The sequence below is a fragment of the Natrix helvetica genome (assembly GCF_964273705.1).
Source record: "Natrix helvetica genome assembly, chromosome: 5".
Classification (NCBI taxonomy): Eukaryota; Metazoa; Chordata; class Lepidosauria; order Squamata; family Natricidae; genus Natrix; species Natrix helvetica.
This window is the reverse complement of record NC_138551.1, coordinates 110,908,890-110,931,325: the sequence shown is the minus strand read 5'-3', so window position 1 is coordinate 110,931,325 and position 22,436 is coordinate 110,908,890. Positions and strand designations below refer to the sequence as shown.

The window sequence follows — 22,436 nt, the reverse complement described above, 5'->3', positions numbered from 1 at the left end:
GGGCCATAGGTACCAACTACGTGTCCTTGTATGAACTTTAGCTGAACCCGGTGGTTATGGGCTTTTGACATAAGGACTTTTACTGGAACCTTTACTGGACTTCTGTGGTTTAGAGCTTATGACATCTTCCTGTTTTTGTACACGACTTATAAGTAGGCTTTTATTTCTTCCTTTTGCCACATCTTACTCTTATATTTTAATTCACATTTTTATCCTGCTTTACCAGGACCGAACTGTCTACTTAAGACATTCCTATTATATTGTGTGTGCATATGTGTGCTTGGGAGGATGGGTGTGTGAATGAGGGTGTTGTCACTGAGGATGTAAAGCCAGGATGAGGCACCTTGTCCCTTTGATGACTTGTGGACTTCAACTCCCAGAATTCCTGAGCCAGCCGTGCTGCCTTGGGGGTTCTGGGAGTTGGGGCCCACGGGTCATCAAGGGGACATGGTGCCCCACCTCTTGATGTAAAGCAACGTCCAAATGCTCGGAGCATCTCCACGAAGAGCAAAGAATCTTTGGAAAACAGTTGGATATCCATTTGGATGTTGTGTCTGATGGGCTAATTTGCAGTGCTTCTCTGGGTCTGGTTGTCGGTGAGGATTTCACTTCCAAGACTTTGTTTGGGGCAGGAGCGAATTCAGGAGAGTGGCCCCTAATCCTTGATAATTCCCTAATCCTTAATGCTAAAACTCCATTTATTTCTTAAGAGTGGGAAGGTCCTGAATGATGAAAATGTACACATAATCCTCGACATAACGCCGTCCATTTAGTGGACTGTTAGAAGTTGCAACAGTGTCAAAAAGGGGACTTATGACCGTTTTTCAGACTTACAACCATTGCGGCATCCACGTGGTCATGTGACCAAAATTTGGATGCTTGACGGTTGACTCATGAAGGTTGCAGTGTCCTAGGGTCCTGGTGTTGGAAGAAATGTCCATCTGGGTTTAGTTCCAAGTGGGGCAAAAGACACTGGAAACACGGAGGCTGCTTGGAAAGATGGTTTAATGGTGGACAGGATCACATGGCTTGAGCTCCTGAACAGAAAAGGGGGGATCAGATGCTTCCAGATGTTGGGTGAAGAAGAAAAAGAGTGAGAAAGATGCTGAAAGTACCTGGTTTGATGCCCTCTCTGGCCTTTGATCTTGATTTTTATTGATTGGTTGTCAGACTCCCATGGGGCCATGCAGGAGCAACTCTGTAGGCTGTGTTTCGAGTCCAAGTTTGGTTGAGCATTGCTTCTTTTCAGGCGCCCTATGATGAGATGGGTAAAGGGCTAATAGTATCATGCCTTAATCCCATCACCCGGGAGCTGAAGGGGGAGATCTTTGTTATGTGAAATAGACTGGCTCAGGCATTTTAATGGCCCATTGACAAAGGTGGGGGCTATTAAGAGTTAGTCTGTTTCCTGCCTACAAATATGTTTCTCCATTTCTGATCCAGGGAAATATAATATTCTGCCTTCTTAATATTTCCCAGAATATTTCATTTTTCTAGCAGAGGGGTGGGTTTTAATTTCCTACACTGAGATAAACTTTTGTGACCTTCTGAGAAGCAATGGGGAAGCCAGATGCATTTATCAACTTGTTTTCAACGTAACAACTGCAGTGACTCACTTAACAATTGGGGCAAAAAAGATAGTAAAATGGCCAAAACTCACTTAACAACTGTCGTGCGTAGGAACTTCCAAAGCACCTGAAAGCAGGATAAGAAGGAATGGGTGGAGAGAAGGAGAGAATCAAGGAGAGAAGCAACCTAGGAGGAATTTCCTGACACTTAGAAGAATTAATCAGTAGAATGGCTTGCCTCCAGAAGTTGTGAGTGCTCCAACACTGGAGGTTTTTAAGAAGAAACTGGACAAGTATTTGTCTGAAGTTGTATAAGGTTTCCTGCTTGAGCAGGGGATTGGACTAGAAGACCTCCAAGGTCCCTTCCAACGCTGTTAGTTCTGTTATTCTGTTATTCTAGTCAGGAATGTGATGTTGATGTTGTTGTGCATCTCGACACTAACGATCTGTCCTGTGCAGAAGGATTTCCAGAGCTTGGGACAGGAACTTAGCAGGAGAGGCCGTAGTCTTTTTCAGAGGTTTTATCTGAATATAAGGAGCAAAAAGGGAAAAGCTCCAGGTTATGGTGGAGTTAATATGTGGCTGGTATGAAGCGGAAGTTTTGATTCTGTTAGTCAGGGTGTCTGCAGTTGGTCCGATGAAAGAGATGGTTTGCATCCATCACAGAAAGGGACTGAGTTACTTAGCACTAAATTCAGGAGTTTTCTGGAGAAGCATTTAAACTTGGGGGACAGAGGTTACGGTAATTCATACATAACATTTCTGTCCCCAGCAATCTAAAACTAATAAGGTTGTTGGTGTTTCTAAACGTAGATGTTTGTACGGTTAAGAATTGGGTTGCTGTCAAGAAAAATCAAGATTTTCATAGTGTGGCACCATACTTGGTGTATGTGTTACGGTGAAAGACCGAAATCTGGTGAATGTCGACATTCACCGGTGAATGTCGACATTCACCAGATACGCTTGGTGAATGTCCGAAAATACCCTTATCCTCTCGACACTCGCTTCCTCCTCGCTTCTTTTTAAGCGTCTTCTATTCGCGGAGTTTTTTTTTTTATGTCGATCGCAGGATCGCAGGTTTTTTTTAAAAAACTCCGCGAATAGAAGACGCTTAAAAGGAAGCATATCTACCTCTCGGCTCCTCGCTTCCTTTTAAGCGTCTTCTATTCGTGGAGTTTTTTTTTTTATGTCGATCGCAGGATCGCAGGTTTTAAAAAAAAACCTCCGCGAGTAGAAGACCTTTAAAAGGAAGCGAGGAGCCGAGATATTAGGGTAAGGGGATTAGGGTAAGGGTGTCGAGAGGATAAGGGTATTTTCGGACATACACCCTTACCCTAATCCCCTTACCCTAATACCTCGGCTCCTCGCTTCCTTTTAAGCGTCTTCTATTCGCGGAGTTTTTTTAAAAAAACCTGCGATCCTGCGATCAACATAAAAAAAAAAAAACTCCGCGAATAGAAGACGCTTAAAAGGAAGCGAGGAGCCGAGAGGTAGATATGCTTCCTTTTAAGCGTCTTCTATTCGCGGAGTTTTTTTTAAAAAAACCTGCGATCCTGCGATCGACATAAAAAAAAAACTCCGCGAATAGAAGACGCTTAAAAGGAAGCGAGGAGCCGAGAGGTAGATATGCTTCCTTTTAAGTGTCTTCTATTCGCGGAGTTTTTTTTAAAAAACCTGCGATCCTGCGATCGACATAAAAAAAAAAACTCCGCGAATAGAAGACGCTTAAAAGGAAGCGAGGAGCCGAGAGGTAGATATGCTTCCTTTTAAGCGTCTTCTACTGGCATAATTACAACTGTCCCTCCTGGCAAATGTATCATTATCTGGTTATTTTAGGGTTTTTTAATCTGTTGTGTCTGTTTTAGGGATTTTAAAAAATTATATTTATTCAGCTTTGTACAGTTCTTTTAATTGCATTTTAACCTCCTCCAAACTGTACATATTTAATTTTTTATTGTATTTTTGTGATATTCTCTATGGACTGTACACCGCCCCGAGTCCCTTCTGGGAGAGGGGGCGGTCTAGAAGCACAAATAAATTGAAATTGAAATTGAAATTATTCGCGGAGTTTTTTTTAAAAAACCTGCGATCCTGCGATCGACATAAAAAAAAAACTCCGCGAATAGAAGACGCTTAAAAAGAAGCGAGGAGGAAGCGAGTGTCGAGAGGATAAGGGTATTTTCAGACATTCACCAAGCGTATCTGGTGAATGTCGACATTCACCGGTGAATGTCGACATTCACCAATTTCGGTCTTTCACCGTAACATATGCACCACACATGGTGTATGCGCTAATGAAAGAAGTGGTGAGGAAGAAGGGAAACTCAGACACAAAACAGGTTATATGGAAAACAAACAGTGGGTCAGTCAAAAAGGACTGAAATGCATATACAGCAAGGCACAAAGGATGAGGAAGAAACAAGGTGAAGTAGAAATACAGGTACATGAGGGCAGATACGACGTTCTTGCCATTACCAAAACTTGATGAATGAAACCCACAAATGCTAGAGGAATTTAAATTGTTTAAACAAAGCAGACCTAATAAAAATGGAGGTGGATTTGTGCTACATATAAGAAATAACTACATCTCTACAGAAATACAGCAGAAAACCATCTTGGATGCATTTGGGACATTACAAAAAGAAAAAAGAATGACATTGCCATAGGCATACACTACAGGCCACCACAAAAAGTTACTTTAATATAAAAGGGTGGGACAATTTCTCTTGATAACAAACATCTCTTTGGGGATAGACTAGGAAAGGGTTTAGCATAGTTACAGAATTCTCCAACTTTTGGGTGGGACAGGCCACGATACTGAAAGGTTTAGCATAGTTATAGAATGGACAGCAGGTCTGACTAGATATAGTATTTTTACAAGCCAACTCTATATTATATTTTAATCCCTTTTGACAATAATTTAATAACCCTCTCTTATTTCTGGGTTTTTTTTTTAAAGAATTTTATTGGTTTTTACAAATTTACAAATATTTATAGGAAAAGGGTAAATAGGTATAAAAAATTTTGACAGCTACATCATGCGAAAGGTGGAGATCCCCCCAAATCTCACAACTTTTACAGAAAAAAAAACATCAAAAGTTTAGAAATAGACATTGGCAGCTTTTTGTTTTACATTATATCATCAATATATTCAATCAACTTTTATGTCACTTCCAACAATTACATTATAACAACAATTGCAATAGTGTTTCAAACTCATTTTTGTGACCTGAGTCTTTTCACTGTTGCATCCTCCCCCCGTCTGCTGGCAGAGCCACGGCCCCTCCCTCCATATCTTGTGTACTGTCCTCTATTTCATCTAGGAGGGCACTATGTTTTTAATGAAGGCCTCCGCCTCCACAACTGTATTAATTCTAATTCTGCTGCCCTCCCAGAAAATCAGCATTCCTTCTGGCAATAACCATCTGAACCAAATTCCTTTATTATATAATTTCTTTGATAAAGAGGAATATTTCTTCCTCTTATCTCTTACTTTCTTCGGAAGTTGTTTAAGAACGGTTATTTCTTTGTCTTTATATTTTAATGGTCCCACCCTTTGAGCTCCTAAGACCTCATCTCCTGTAGTCTTTCTAAGAAATTTAACATGTATTTCCCTTGGAACATTGTGCGTTCTAGCGTATGCTGAATTGATCCTATAAATCAAATCAATATCCCACCATAACTGTTGTTTATCTCTTTTAATGTATTCTGCTAGGATTGTGGTCATGATCTCCTTAAGGTCTTCGTTCTCTGTTTCTGACAGGTTTTGAAATCTAAGAAAAAAGGACATTCTTTCAAATTCCATCTTTATCATATGATTTTCAAATTCTATATTCCCCTTCTGAATTGTCTTAACCTCTTCCCTCATCCCAGTCACGTCCTCCTCCAACACACCTATTCTCTGTTTATTTTGTGTTGTTTGTTGTTGCGTTTCTCTGAGCTGATCGTTTAAATCCCCCAATTATTTTTTCAGTTCGTCTTGTCCCTTCATAATAGTTTGAAACATTTGGGCAACAGATAAATCCTTTGAACTCTCTTCAGTTGTTTTAGGTTGTAGAAATGAAGCCAATTGTGTCTGTTGTGTAATTGGACTGGACGTAGAAGATGTCGGGGCCGAAGATGCCTTGCCAGGCGGTAACTTTTTAGGACCCATATTAAGTTCCGAGATAGCTATAAGTCTATACAAAAGAAATGGCGTCTGTGGAAAAACACAGCCGGGAGAAATCGTGAGGCAAGCAAGCCCAGAGGAGAAAGTTAGTCTTCCTACACAGCTCCATGCCAGATGATATAAGTCAAATGTTCCAAATCCCAGGGAGATACGTGAAAGGAGAGGCTCCTGGAGATCTCTAGGGTGTGAAATAGTACAAAGCCAGAAATTCTTTCAAAAGGGAAATTTCATTCATAAAAGCAAAGAAGAAGGAGGAAGTTGGCCATCTTGGCTCCGCCTGCACAGGGGATCAGAAAGCAACATGTCCAAAGTTTCCATAGAATAGTTTAAAAGAATCAACTCAGCAGTCATCTCTTGCAATTGTAGCAAAAAGTCATTCTCCCATTGCTTAAAGGAAGTGAAAGTAACTTTTAACTCTCTCTCCTCCGAGACAGAAGGATATTCCGAATGCCGCTTTTCTGAGGGGGTGTGGAAACCCCCCCTCCAATCTTAACACTTCAAAAGATTGAAACCAGAATTTAGAGAAGCTGCTGTTCATAAATTGAGTAGCTTAAAAAGAGATTGAGGGAGACTTCCCACCTCACCGCATTTCAGCTGCAACATCCGATTGATTATTTCCTTCCAGGCTCCGCTTGGCGAAGGCGCGCAGCAACATGACAGCGCCACCACGCATTTCCCACGCTCCCCGGCTCCTGGGGTGAAGTTGGAGACCCCCCCTGCGGCTGCCGCCGATCCAGGGGGTCCCAACAAGCCGCCCTATGGCAGGGAGCCCCTCCAAGGCCCCCTGTGCTCCTAAAAGGAGCCCACCGAAAAGACGAGCAGCAGACACACACGTCCGTCGCCCTCGGGGACCGGAAGTCATCTCATTTCTGCTTTTCTTCAGCTAGCAGTGAGCTAGCTATTTGGAGCCTGGTAATGAAAGGGGACCACCGTCATAAGTGGAAATGCTTCTCCCTTGATGCGGCCCATGTTAAAACAGCTTCGCATGTATAATATTGACATTAATTCTCTGCAATAGATCCGATAAATTCAAGGTGGCCTTTTCTCTTGAAATAGGTTGCAGGCTTGAGTCTCTGCGGTCTATAAGTGACAAATACATGAGACCTGCTCCAGAGAGTTTGCTGCAGACCATGTCAAGTGTCAGAATATTCATGGACTGGAATAGGACATAGCAACAGGTCAGTCACTGGGGACTGGCTGGAATAAAAACATGGTAACAAGGTCAGCCAATGTATAGCCATGGCAACTGGATCTGCCAATGGGAACTATTTGATGACTGAGAGCCATGCCAGATGGCTTGGAGCCTGGGTGTGGCTTTCCTATGTAGCTCTGAGTCTGTGCAAGATAACTAATCTAGTCTGAGCTCTGAACTCTGAACTGAAACCAATCTCTCCTCTGCCTGTGTTTTGCCTGTAACTACTACCACGTTGGAAGAATCCGCTGTTGGTGTTGTACATTGACTCCTGTGTTATTATGTGTATTAAAAAATTAATGAATCCAGCTGAATCAATTACCTGTGTGGACTTTCTGGATGTGATTTCTGCAACAAACTCTGACATCAATGACCCCCGTCTCAGTTCTTGGGACATCCTGAAGGATGCAAGCGAGTGAATTGTCCACCTAGACTGTGGTGACATGACCTGGGTGGGGGGAATTGAAATCAGTTGTGATCAGAGGGTTTGCCACTTGTGCCACAAGGTCTCTGATTTGTATATCTCTACTTAATGATAGAGATGTGGGAAGAACAATTTTCAGAAAGCAACATTATTCCTGTTGCAATGCACTGCCTAAAGATTGAGGAGGTAATTAGCTTTGCAGTAATCTTTTTTTTAATGTATTTTGAATTGACTTTTGATGTCATTCAGCATGTTTGCCTGTATCAGGGACTGCGTCCAATTCTGCCTTTCAGCTATCAGCCTTTCTGAGGTTGTGGTGTAATTTTTTTCAGCCATGTTATTGTTATTATTAATATTATGTTTAATTAGAATGGTCGTTTCTTTGGTTGCCTTTAGGCTGTTAAGGAACAAAAATATTTTCCTGTGAATCAGGTTAAAATGTAACACTATAATATGAACCCAGTAGTCAGAAAAGAAGAAAAGCACAAATCCAAGGAACAAACAATTTTAACTAAAACATAACAAATATCAACTCTAAAAAAGTATATTTTAAAAAAAGATTCAGTCTGGAATAATAATGGATTGATGTTTGGCACATTTGCTTAGGAATGATATATAGATACTTGATAGAAACATACGGATTCTTGATTGATTGATTGATAGATAGATAGATAGATAGATAGATAGATGATAGATAGATAATACATAGATAAATGATAGATAGGTGATAGATGATAGATAGATGATAGATACATACATGGATGATAGATTGATAGATTGATAGATTGATTATAGGCAGACAGATGGATGGATGGATAGCTGGGTGGGTGGGCAGGCAGGCAGGCAGACAGTTGGAGAGATAGATTGAAATACACATCCGATGAACTCTTACCTATATATGTATGGTTTTTTCAGGTGTAGTGGAAGCAGCAAAGCAAACCAGGGAAAGGTCTGCCCAAGGTAGCCACTGTGGCTGCAATCCCACATCCCAACTGTCCCACGGGTACCCCATTTACCAGATGCCATGGAGTCCTTTAAAATGCTCCAATCAATCAATGTCTATGAAGGGGCCTCTCTGATGAAGGTTGCTGCACCCAAGTCGCCCCTGGCTTCCCTTTGGCCCAAAGCTCTTTGCCCCGGCATGGCTTCCTGCTCTGGCTGGCTGCCCAAGCTCTTCGTCACTCTGGGGTTGGTACCTTGGAAAAAAGAAGAAGAAAGGCCGTAGGTTGGCTCTTCTAGCTGTTCTTTCACAGGTAGGGAAAAAAGTGAATTTCAGATGATTCTTTGAGGAAGGCTTGGCTCCTCATCACTGTACAGAGAAATACATGAAGTTTAGCTAACAATAGCATGGAAGCAGTTTAATATTATTATCTTCCAACGTGTTTTTGGACTTCAAAATACGGTTAACAGCCCTGGAATTTGTTGGCAGCCTCCAGCCAATTTCTTATCAGAGCTGACCCTACTGTCTTCAACTCAGTAAATTTAACATGGAGGATGGAACCAATTAACGTTCACCAGGTACCTGCAGAAATGAACTGGATTTCAAGAACTGCAGAATGATTTTTCCATATCGTTCTTTTTTCTGTATTTGTAAACTCAGGCTGTAGGTAAGGAAAATGGGATAGCCATTTGTCTGAGTGGTCTAGGATTTCCTGCCTAAGCAGGAGGTTGACCTAAAAGACATCCAAGGTCCCTTCTAAGTCTGCTATTCTATTCTATTATCTGTCACTTTCTTCTGTAGTCATATTGTAGAGAAAAGTAAAGTCTTACACTTAGGTAAGAAAAACCCAAAGTACACATATAAACTGGGTGAAACCAGGCTTAATAGCAGTGATTGTGAGAGGGATCTTGGAGTCTTAGTGGACAACCAGCTAAATAGGAGCCAGCAGTGTGCAGCAGCAGCCAAAAAAGCCAATGCAATCCTAAACTGCATTAACAGAGGGATACAATCAAGATCAAGTGAGGTACTAATACCACTCTATAAAGTCTTAGTAAAACGACACCTAGAGTACTGCATCCAGTTTTGGTCACCACAATATAAAAAAGATGTTGAGACTCTAGAAAAAGTGCAGAGAAGACCAACCAAGGTGATTAGGGGCAGTGGTGGGATTCATTTTTTTTTTACTACTGGTTTTGTGGGCGTGGCAGGGGAAGGATACTGCAAAATCCCCATTCCCTCTCCACCCCACTAACCTGCTTTCCAGCTCCATTCTCCTGCGCAGGGCAACAAAAGATCATTTGAACCTTCCTGAAGCTGGGATTGGAGCTGCTGGATAGAATGGGGGTGAGTCAGAGAGACAAAGAGACTGAGGTGGGGGCCCGCGCTAAAGCAAAATAGCAATAATACATTCTGGATTAGTGTGCTTGAGATTGTGATTTTATTTTATTTCAAAATGACCGGCTTAGTTCAATGTAATAGCTGTTTTGCACCTGTCTTTCGCAGTACTCTTTTCAAATTTTGATACTGTCCCCTTTGTAAACAAATTGCTAGTCTACATAGACAGATTACCTATTTAGAATCTGTAATCTGTGCTCTCCAAGCAGAAACTAGGTGTCTACTTCAGCCATTCCACTCTATGGAGATGCCATGCTATCAGCCCCCTCTGCCACAAAGATCTTGCAGGAGAAGGGCAGTCTGGACAACCGTGGGATCTGGCAGGTTGAGAGCTGTGAACCATAAACACAAAGCTTTTGCTGTGACTCAGCAAAACAGATATAGTGCCCTTGCTGACCTTAATGTGGACACTAAAGAGATAGGTCAAGGTAGTTGTGATAATGATGACTCAAATAAGCAGAGGATCGTGGTCCAAAATGAAGAACTTTCTTCAGAAAGGCGAAATGGGGAATCAGGTATCACACATCAGTCGCAGAAGAAGAGCAAGGTATACAAAAAGAGAAGCCACCTTCTGGTTGGTGATTCAATCTTAAGGGATGTAAATTTAGGAAAGGATATGGAGGTTTTAAAAGAGGTCAGGTGTCTGCCAGGTGCTACTGGCAGCAGAGACAAGATATGCTTAAGATAGTCAAGAATGCAAGTAAGGACTGTGATGTTGATGCTATTATACATCTTGGCACTAATGATCTGTCCCAGAAAGATGTACTTTCTGTGCAGAATGATTTCCAGAACTTGGGGTATGAACTTAATAGTATAGGTTGTAGGCTTATCTTTTCAGAGGTTTTACCAGTATATAAGGAACAAAAAGGGAAGGGCCAGCATGTAGCAGAGTTTAATGTGTGGCTAAAGGAGTGGTGTAAAAGGGAAGGCTTTGGTTTGTCACGATGCCTGTAGCTGGTCCAATGAAAAACTGTACAAAAGAGATGGGTTGCACCCATCCAAGAAAGGGACTGAGTTACTTGGCATTAAATTCACAGATTTTCTTGATAAACATTTAAACAGAAGAGCGGGGACAGAGAATTAATAGATACAGAACATTTCTGTCCCCAGCAAACTAAAATTCATAGGGTTATAAGTGCATGTAACATAGATGTGTGTGTGCGTAAGATTATCACTCCTGCTGTCAAGCAAAACCAAGCATTTAATAGTGATTGCCATACCATGTGCATGAATCACACAAGTGGCAAGAAAATAGGGACAGTCAGGCATAACACAGGTTATGTAGACAGTAAACACAAGGTCAATCAAAATGGACTCAAATGTTTATACACCAATGCACAGAGTATGAGGAATAAACAGGGCGAATTAGAAATTCAAGTAAAAGAGGGCAAATACGATATTATTGCCATTACAGAAACTTGGTGGGATGAAACCGACAAATGGAACATACAGCTAGAAGGATTTAATTTATTTAAAAGAAATAGACCAAATAAAAGAGGAGGTGGAGTTGCACTATATATAAGAAATAACTACGTCTCTACAGAAATAGAGCACAACAATGATGAGAACTATCTTGAATGCATTTGGGTCAATATTAAAGGTTGTGGGGGAAATGACATTGCCATAGGTCTATACTAGAGGCCACCCAACCAAGCAGAGGAAGTAGGTGAACTTTTTGCTAGTCAGCTAACTAAGGTATGTAGGAAGCACACCACAATAGTAATGGGAGATTTTAACTACCCTGACATCAACTGGTAAACAAACTCTGCACCAAGTGGAAGATCCAACAGGTTCCTAACAAACCTAGCAGACAACTTTGTTTTCCAAAAAGTAGAGAAGGGAACAAGGGGATCAGCCATATTGGACTTAATTCTCACTAATAGAGAGGAAATGATAGAAGGTGTTGAAGCCATAGGAACCCTGGGGGCAAGTGACCATGCAATATTGGAATTCAACATTATGCAAACACAAGTAGTAGAACAAAGTCAAACTAGAGTCTTAGACTTTAAGAAAGCTAATTTCAATAAACTTAGAGAGAGCTTGGGAAAAATTCCATGGATGAGAATCCTCAAGGGGAAAACAACTCAAGAAGCTTGGGAAATTTTGAAAAATGAGATTACAAAAGCCCAGTCTAGCACAATACCAATGAAAAAGAAAAATAACAGCTCCCAAAAGAAACCAGCTGTTAGGGTTCTAAATACCATCCAGAAATAAATCATTGTCCAAGGCAAAACATCCTTAAAGGTCCAATTTATTCTACAGGCATGTTAGCGCGGCTATGGAAAATTCCAACTCTGAATTACATCCTGTGGGTTCACCCAGTTGAAAGTTCATGATGTATCCCCACACCCACAAATCCATCACATGTTCCAATCATCATCTTCCACGCTGGCATTTACACCCCTCTGGTTCCGGTCAGGTGTCGAGGTGCGGAGACAAAAGATGACCTTGGCTTCTACAAAAGAATGTCAACAATCCATTCTACAATCCTACTCCTTTCTATTCCCCCCTCCCAACCACTACACTATTGAAACAGCATAGAAAATTATAAGAACGTGTGGCAGGCCAAAGATCCTAAAAAGAACATAACTACAGGCCTGACAGGCGGCCTCTCCTCAAAAGAAAAACGTTTCCTGCAAAGAGAATAACATAAAAGTTAACATAACAAAATTAACCACCTCTTCTCCACCCAGGGGAACCCTTTGACTTCTCGGGAAACTTCCCATTGAATTGCTTTACTAACTTCTCCACTTTTAGGTTCCCACTGTTCACCCAAGTAGCTTCAGACCAAGGGTAACCCTTCCAATGCACTAAGTACTGTAAGCGACCCCTATTCAGCCTGAAATGTACAATTTTTTCCACCTCAGATTGTGTTTCCCCTTCTATCACTACAGAAGGATATTGAGCTTGGGTGGATGCTCTTATGTTAGACCCAATTACTGGTTTCAACAAGCTACAATGAAATTCTGGGTCAATTTCCCATAGACTTCTGGGTAGACTGAGTTGAACTGTAACTGGGTTAACTATCTTCACTATTGGGAATGGACCTAGAAATTTTGGACCCAATTCCTTGCTAGGCATTTCTAATCTTATGTATTTGGTAGATACAAAAACATTGTCCCCCACACGGTAGGGGTTTTGGAGCGAGCGATGTTGATCATCTTGCTTCTGGTAGGCTTCTGCCGCAACTGCTAGAGCCTTCTTCGTATTCTCCCATCCTTTCTTTAGCATGTCCCTCCATTCACTCAAAGACATGAAGGAAGGAGGTTCTCTAGGCAGCTCAGACATGGCAACAACTTCCATGCCACTGGTAATCTGGAAACCTGCTAATCCTGTGCTGCTGTGGACCGCATCGTTGTACGCCACTTCGGCGAAGGGTAGCAAGTCCGACCAGTTGTCTCGCTGATAGTCCACAAAACACCGGATGTATTGTTCCACCACCGCATTGACTTCCTCTGCTGCGCCATTCATGCTGGGATGAACCTATGAGCTCAGTTCTTGTGTGGACCCAATGGATCTCAGGACCTCTCTTCAGACTTGGCTGTGAACTGGACTCCGCGGTCTGAAATGATCCTCTTGGGTACTCCGTGCAGGCGATAAATGTGTTTCACAAACATTTTCGCTAATTCGTTTGCGGATGGCAATCCTGAGCAAGCAATAAAGTGTGCCTGCTTAGAAAACAAATCAATAACTGTCCAAATTACTTTATGCCCACTGCTGTCTGGGAGTTCCACAATGAAGTCCATTGCGACCTCTTCCCATGGCCGTTTAGGGCTCTCTGCTGCAGGTGCTGTAGGTTCTGGGCTCTTGGATTCAATCATCCACGGCTGGCCTTTTTCCTCCTCCGAGGCCTCCCCCCTGGTAGGACTCTTCGCCACCTGAAGTTGGGGATCCTCTTCCAGAGTTCGGTTGGACATTTCCCCCTCTGAGGCCTCCCCCTTAGTTGGACTCTTTGTCACCTTCAGTCGGGGATCCTCCTCCAGAGGCTGTTGGCCCAGATGACTTTTCTGTGCTGGCATCTGGGGCCCTCTCTTTACCACCATGGGGATTGGTACACACATTTGTTCTTCGGCAATTCCCTCCTCCGAGGCCTCCCCCTTGGTAGGACTCTTTGTCACCTTAAGTTGGGGATCCTCTTCCAGAGGTCGTTTGCCCAGATGACTTTTCTGTGCTGGCATCTGGGGCCCTCTCTTTACCACCATGGCGATTGGTACACACATTTGTTCTTCGGCAATTCCCTCCTCCGAGGCCTCACCCTTGGTAGGACTCTTCGTCACCATAAGTTGGGGATCCTCTTCCAGAGGTCGTTTAGGCTTTTCCTCCTCCGAGGCCTCCCCCTTAGTTGGACTCTTTGTCACCTTAAGTTGGGGATCCTCCTCCGGAGATTGTCTGCCCTTTTTCTCTTCCGAGGCCTCCCCCTTGGTAGGACACTTCCTCACCTTAAGTTGGGGATCCTCTTCCAGAGGTTGTTGGCCCAGATGACTCTTCTGTGGTGGCATGTGGGACCCTCTCTTTACCGCCATGGTGGTTGGAGCGCACGTTTGTGGCATTGAGGCTGGAGCCAAGCACTCTGACGCTCTGTGGCCACCTTGACAACAATGGTGGCATTTAATTGGGCCCCACGAGGAATGGAACCTAGTTACATCTCTAAACTCAGGAACCGTTCCATCACACTGCCTTGCTCTCCAACTTGCAGCTGCCCCCTTGGTAAACCCTTCTTCCATGGTGGAGATTGCTTCTCTGTAGGAAAGTGGGGTAAGAACCTTTTGGGCATTTGCAGATGCACCTTGTCCCGCTTCCCATCTTGCAGGCCTGGCTTTGGTAATCCCTTCTTCCATGTTGGTGATTGCTACTCTGTAGGAAGGTGGGTTAAGAACCACTTGGGGCCTTGCAGGCACACATTTTCCCGCCATCCACACTGCAGGCCTCTGTTTGGTAATCCCTTCTTCCATGGAGATTTCTTCTCTGTAGGAAGGTCTGGTAAGAACCTTTTTGGGCCTTGCAGGGGAGACTGGAACCGGTGGGGAGGTCAATCCCTTGGTTGGCCACTGCCCAGCTTTCTGTTTTAGGCCCAGTACTCTTCAACATCTTCATCAATATGAGCCAGCAGTGTTCAGCAGCTGCCAAAAAAGCCAACACAGTTCTAGGCTGCATAAATAGAGGGATAGAATCAAGATCACATGAAATGTTAATACCACTTTATAATGCCTTGGTAAGGCCACACTTGGAATACTGCATTCAGTTCTGGTCGCCACGATGTAAAAAAGATGTGGAGATTCTAAAAAGAGTGCAGAGAAGAACAACAAAGATGATTAAGGGACTGGAGACTAAAACATATGAAGAACGGTTGCAGGAACTGGGTAGCTTAAGAAAAAGAAGGACTAGGGGAGATATGATAGCAGTGTTCCAATAACTCAGGGGTTGCCACAAAGAAGAGGGAGTCAAACTATTCTCCAAGGCACCTGAGGGTAGAACAAGAAGCAATGGGTGGAAACTAATCAAGGAGAGAAGCAACTTAGAACTGAGGAGAAATTTCCTGACAGAACAATTAATCAGTGGAACAGCTTGCCTCCAGAAGTTGTGAATGCCCCAACACTGGAAGTCTTTAAGAAGTTGTTGGAAAGCCATATGTCTGAAACAGTATAGGGTTTCCTGCCTAGGCAGGGGGTTGGACTAGAAGACCTCCAAGGTCCCTTCCAACTCTACTATTGTATTGTATTGTAAAAGAAGATCGGCTGGGAGGCAGCAGGGGCAGGTCCAGCTTACTCAAAATTTCTTCTCCAGAACCTGCCAGAATTGGCTGAATGCCACCTCAGATTAGGAGGCTGGAGACTAAAACATATGAAGAACGGTTGCAGGAACTGGGCATGGCTAGTCTAGTGAAGAGAAGGACCGGGGAGACATGATAGCAGTCTTCCAATATTTGAGGGGGTGCCACAGAGAGCAGGAGGGGGGTCAAGCTATTTTCCAAGGAACCCGAAGGCCAGACAAGGAACAATGGATGGAAACTGAACAAGGAGAGATTCAAACTGGAAATAAGGAGAAATGTTCTGACAGTGAGAATAATCAACCAATGGAACAGAAGTTGCATTTGGAAGTTGTGGGAGCTTTATCCCTTCAAGAAGAGACTGGACTGCCATCTCTCAGAAATGGTGTAGGTCTCCTGCTTGGGCAGGAGAGATGACCTCCAAGGTCCCTTCCAACTCTGTTAATCTATATTTATTTATTTATTTATTTAAGTAAAATGAATTCTACAATTGGAAGTTTACTATTCCAGCTTATTTAATTACTGCCTATCAAATTTCCCCATCATTCTAGTTTTACTTGAATACTCTCATGCTTAACTTTTTTATTAGTTTATAAAAATATAAAATACAAGGAAAAAACCTATGAAAAGTAATAGAAGAGGGAGGGGAAAAGTGGGTGCAGTTTAGCAGGAGAGTAAAAAAGAAAAAGGCACCGACTTCGGACACTCTTTAGCACAATAGAAGGTAACAATACAACCACAACTTTTTGCTTTTACATAACAATCTGTCCAAGCCATTTCTATAACAATAAGCCTGTCTAGTTTACAAAAACAGAATCAAAGTTTTTTTCTCTTTTGCATTGCAAACACAAAATGCCCCATCAGCAGGTCTATCACTAATAACCCGGTTAGATGGGACAAACTATGTTTCCTGGTCTATGAAATGCAGCCTATCCTGCGTAGTGAGGGATTATGGGATGCTATACAGAATCCACGGGACGTGACTTGGGATCCAGATGACGAGGATGGTGCCAAGAAGATAGCAGAGTTTCAATGATGCAACAAACGAGCATTGTGTATAATTGGTCTAACACTGACTGACCAACAATTAGTTCATATTTGTCGGGAGAATTCTGCAGCAAGATGTTGGGAGAATTTGAAGAAGATTTATGTACGTGATACTGTAGGTGCACATATACATCTTACCTGCAATCTGTTTAGGGCACGTCTTCTGAAGGGTGGAGATATGTTAGCTCATTTAAACTTTATGAAAGGGGTTTTCCAAGAGCTACATGAAAAGGAATTTATTTTCTCAGAATTAGATCAAGTCTACATCATTCTGTCCTCACTGGATGAGAGTTATGATGATTTTGTATCTTCTCTTGAGGTCCTAAAATTATCCACCAGCAAGCAACATGTATCTTTGGCAAATGGATGGAGGGTGAAAGCATCTGGTGAACATGAACATTTAAATGAACATTTATCCATATTGTATATACCTAAACTGAAATTTAATTTATTATCAGTAAGGACTCTAGTTAATATTGGCTATGTAGTAACCTTTAGGGGAGATAAATGTATCATTGAAAAGGAAGGTAATAGGGTTACTGCCAAATTAACAAATGGTTTATATTTTATATCTAAATAAATAAATAAACTTTAATTTATAAACCGCACCCTTTCCTAAACAGGACTCGGGGCAGTGTACAGTCATATTAAAACAGTATGAATACAAAATATAGCTATACATTAAATATACAAATAGGTACATGGAGGAGGTAGGATGTGGACTGTACAATATTTAAATAAAATACAAATAAACATTAAAATACCCTTAAAAACTACCCAATAAGATGTTTGCCAGGAGGTTAAAATGGGACTATAAATCAGTTAAGCCAGCTAATTGGAACAGGTGGGTCTTAAGCTTCTGTCAGAAGGAGCGGAGGTCGGTGGTAGTTCTAATATCGGGGGGGAGGTCATTCCAGAGGGTTGGGCCCATCACAGAGAAGGCTCTGCTCCTGGGTGCCGCCCGTTGACACTGCTTAGTGGACGGCACCCGGAGGAGTCCCTCCCTGTGAGAGCGGATTGGTCGCAGGGATGTATGAGGTGAGATGCGATCCCGCAGGTAACTAGGTCCCGTGCCATGGAGCGCTTTGAAGATAGTAACCAACACCTTGAAACGCACCCGAAAAACCACAGGCAGCCAGTGCAGCTCACGCAGGAGTGGTGTTATATGGGAGTATCTTGTCCCTCCCATGATGGCCTGCGCGGCCGCATTCTGAACTAGCTGTAGTCTTCGGGTGCATCTCAAGGGGAGCCCCATGTAGAGAGCATTGCAGTAGTCCAGGCGAGACGTCACCAGCGCATGAGTGACCGTGCGTAAGGCATCCCGATCCAATAGGGGGTGCAATTGGCGCACCAGGCGAACCTGGTGGAACGCCCCCCTTGCCACGGCTGCCACATGGTCGTCCATCGACAGCCGGGCATCAAGGAGGACGCCCAAATTGCGCGCCTGTTCCACGGGGGGCAGTTGCTCGCCCCCTATGGCCAGCGATGGAATCCACTGGTTGAACCGGGGCGCCGGTAGCCACAGCCACTCAGTCTTGGAGGGGTTGAGTCTGAGTCTGTTGTCCCCCATCCAGACCCGAACGGCTTCCAAGCACCGGGACATCATTTCGACGGCCTCGTTGGGGTGGTTTGGGGTGGAAATGTACAGCTGTGTGTCATCAGCGTACAGATGGTATCCAACCCCAAAACCACGGATGATCTCACCCAGCGGCTTCATGTATGTGTTGAACAGGAGGGGCGAGAGGACCGACCCCTGCGGCACCCCACAAGTGAGTGGCCTCAGGGTCGACCTCTGCTCCCCTGCCAACACACATTGCGTCCGGTCGGAGAGGTAGGAGCAGAACCACCGCAAAACGGTGCCCCCTACTCCCATCCCCTCCAGCCGGCGCAATAGGATACCATGGTCGATGGTATCGAAGGCCGCTGATAGATCTAATAGGACCAGGATAGAGGAGCAACCCCTATCTCAGGCCCTCCAGAGATCATCCACCAACGCGACCAAGGTCGTCTCTGTGCTGTGACCGGGCCGGAAGCCGGACTGGCGCGGGTCTAGATAGTCGGTTTCCTCCAGGTGACGTGGGAACTGTTCTGCCACCACACTCTCTACAACCTTCGCTAAAAAGGGAAGGTTGGAGACGGGACGATAATTAGCTAGCTCCACCGGGTCCAGGGAAGGCCTCTTGAGTAGGGGCCTCACCACCGCCTCTTTCAAGGCGACCGGCAAGGACCCCTCCTCCAATGAAGCGTTCACAAGACCCAGGAGCCAGCCTCGTGTAACCTCCCAGGATGCCAGTACAAGCCAGGAGGGACACGGGTCCAATAAACATGTAGTGGCTCGCAGTCGCCCACGTCACCTGGAGGAAACCGACTATCTAGACCCGCGCCAGTCCGGCTTCCGGCCCGGTCACAGCACAGAGACGACCTTGGTAAACTAACAGTAAACTAACCTTGGTAAACTAACCTTGGTAAACTAACAGTTGGTTTAGCAATATATAAACCAGGATGGTAGTACTGTTTCTTTAAGTACTGCTGTAATGTGATTGGCTGCTGTTACCTCAAGCAGCCATAAGAGGGAGCCAGAATGACTGATAGCTCTCTGTTTGTTAGATGCTGATCGGTGGATGTATCGTGAGTTACTTTGTTTTTGCTGCTGTTACCTGCTTTGTGTGCTAAACTGATTATTTGATACTGGACTGTGTTCGAAGGAATATTCCTTAACTGAGAACATTAAGAACTGACAAACTGAACCGTGTATGACTTGGACTTTAAATTGAACTCTGAATACCTCTATATTTCCACATAGTAAACTACTATTATTTATACTATTCGGTGTCCCTGTATCTGGTTTGTGCGTGTTCTTCCATACCACTCTCATTACGCTTCTCTGTACACTCGCTCTCTTAATGGGGAGCTTACTTACTTAACAACCCCCACCAGCTTATCTTCATAGAAGAGAATCTTTTTCTTCTCGGGGGAATCTATCAAGTCTCCAATACTTGTAATGTGTTTCAGAACCTTTACCTGAGGATTTTTTATTGAGAACAGGGTATTTATATAACAGAAATAACAGAGTAACTGAGTTGGAAGGGACCTTGTAGGTCATCTAGTCCAACCCCCCCACCCAAGCAGGGGACCCTATACCATTTCTGATAGATGGCAGTTCAGGCTCTTGGAAGTTTCCAGTGATGAAGCTCCCACAACTTTTGTAGGCAAGCTGTTCTATGATTTAAGTGTTCTCACTGTCAGATAATTTCTCCTTATTTCTAGGTTGAATCTCTCCTTGATCAGTTTCCATCCATTATTCCTTGTGTGGCCTTTGAGTGCTTTGGAAAACATGTTGATCCCCTCCTCTCTGGCAGCCCCTCAAATATTGGAAGATTGCTCTCATGTCTCCCCTGGTCCTTCTCTTCACTAGACTAGCCAAGCTCAGTTCTTGTAACCGTTCTTCATATGTTTTAGTCTCCAGTCCCCTAATCATCCTGGTCGCTCTTCTTTCTACTTTGTCGAGAGTCTCAACATCTTTTTTATAGCACGGTGACCAAAACTGGATGCAGTATTCTAGGCATGGTCATACTAAGGCTTTATAGAGTTTTGCCCAGTCTATATGTGTACTTTTGTTTTTTCTTACCTAAGTGTAGGACTTTACTTTTCTCTACATTGAATTTCATTTGTTAGATAGGGCCCAGTGTTCAAGTCTGAGCCTCTCATCTGGGATGTTGGCTATAACTACCAGCTTGTATCATCTGCAAATGTAGTTAGTTCCCCTTCTATTCCCCCATCTAAGTCCTTTATGAAGATACACACACAGTCATATATTAGCACATCACATGGGCAAGTATTTATATTCTTTTCCCTCCCTTTGACTTAAGTTGAAGATAAAGTCTTAATGGGCAACACACAATTTGTACCCTTACCAATCTTGTGACCTATTTCAGTGCAAACATTTAGGAAAAGATATCTCGAGGGCAGAAAACGAGAGAGACAAATGGCAGGGGGGGATATTTTTTTAATCTAAAAGACATTATCTGTCATAGCAACACAGTCATAAAGACAAATAGCTTGATGTTGTCATGTGATAAAAAGTAAACTAGGTTAGTGTCATTTAATGTTTCCATGAAGTTTCCAGCTCTGCTTGAAATCTTGTACTGTGGCACAACACAACAGAATTGCAGAGAGTTTTCTTGGTATTTTCTAAGTCAGTATTTTACTGTAAAAGTGTTAATCATTTTGTAGCGGGGAGGGGGGAGTGATTCATTTAACATTTGAAAGCATTCCAGATAAATTTAGAATACAACCACTTTAAAGAATTGAAACTGCAGCAACTTTGGCCTGTATCCACATGTCATGTTTTAAGCATACTGCACTTTTTTTCTACATTACTTGAATTAATTTTCTATCTCCATAGTGTGTCAATAAGTATACCATACAAATAAACAGAAGCTAGATTTATTCCCAGACCTATGACATTTCTTAACTGATGTATAGTTTTTCTAAACTAGTTTAGATTAGTTTAAATACAAAGGCTGAGAACTCAAGTTTCAGAAACCATGATGATTTCCGAACTGGAAACATAGAATATGTAGAAGACTTTTTGACAGACAAACCATAAGGAATAGAATATAGAATTATTTATTGGCCAAGTATGATTTGAACACAAGGAATTTCTCTTTGGTGCATAGGCTCTTAGTGTACATACAAGAAAAGAAACATTTGTCAAGAATCATATGGTACAACACTTAATGATAGTCATAGGGTACAAATAAACAATCAATATCAATATAAATCATGAGAGGAGAGCTGATGGCACAACGTGCAATCTGGGTGCTCCGAGATCGCAGTCGAATTTCTGCTGCTGGACGGTCCATTTGGACCTAAACCATCCCACAGAGACGATGATTGAGAAAGGCACCTCCTGCTGATCTCAGGGACACCGCAAAGTCCCTGAAAGATCTAGGAATAGTCCTTTTTTTCCGGCGACAGAAACGCAGCTAATGAAGCTGCTGAAGTTGGGACAGCTCTGGAATGGAAAGAAAGTGGAAAGAGAAAGTGTGTTGAATTGGTGAGGAAATTTTATTATTAGAGGAAGAGACTACCCAAGAAAAATTTTAAGTTAAGTTAAGATTGAAGACCGAAGACTGTAGCCGGCGAGATTGATCTGCATTGAACTTAGTGTGTTATCTAGTTTCATTTTTTTTTCACAGATGGAACTTTTGCAGGGACTCCTTATTTTTTAAACTGAATGGATTAATTCTTTCTTCTTCTTTTTTCACTTTTGCTTATACCTATGGATTAAAATTCTCCTTTTTTTATAATGCTTGATTTGATTGATTGGATTGCTTTTGATCTCCATTTAAGGGGTTTTTTCTTTCTTAAGCTTGGAATATAAAGAAAATAATAAGGATTATAAAGAGTGTTGTAACAACAAGAGGAAAAGCAGTTACACTGCCACTTAGAGGCTGGAGGCTGGAGACATTGTTTTTTTCTTCTTTCTCTTTGATCACTTGAAATTCGAGGTTATTTCAGTTTGTTTACTGACAGTGATATTAGGAAGAGCACAAGTTGTTTATACAGGTGCCTTTTGGTAGTTCTATCACTAGTATTGGAGGGAAGACAACATTTTGACTTGAAAGATAATGAATGAACCTGTTTGAAGTTTATTAAAATAGCCTTGAACCCTATAGTGGCAGTGTCTACAAAATTAAAAGAATGGCTCAGCAGGAAAAAAAACTGTAACATTGCAAATGATTATGTTTGAAATTCAAAATCTATTAGTTGTGACATAGAGAATTGAAAAGAGATTGGAGAATATGGAATACAAAACAGAAAAATCTGATGGAGAAACTGAGGATGTTTACCAAATAAAGAAAGTGGAGAACAGAGTTCAAAAGATGGAAGAAAAAAAATGAGCAAAGAGATAAGAAAACTGTGGATATGG

The 22,436-nt window shown here is 42.7% G+C and overlaps 1 protein-coding gene across 8 annotated transcripts in view; it reads left to right on the top strand.

The window, feature by feature from the left end:
* OGDHL (oxoglutarate dehydrogenase L) overlaps positions 1-22,436 on the top strand; it is a 113,874-nt gene that overhangs the window by 63,610 nt on the left and 27,828 nt on the right. Inside the window, exon 17 of one of the 8 annotated variants that reach the window (XM_081955350.1) lies at positions 6,793-6,914. The exons of the other annotated variants lie outside the window; for them this stretch is intronic. Within the exon in view, the coding sequence (XP_081811476.1) occupies positions 6,793-6,908 (116 nt within the window). The 3' untranslated portion in view covers positions 6,909-6,914. The remainder of the gene's footprint in view (positions 1-6,792; positions 6,915-22,436) is intronic. 8 annotated transcript variants of the gene reach the window in all.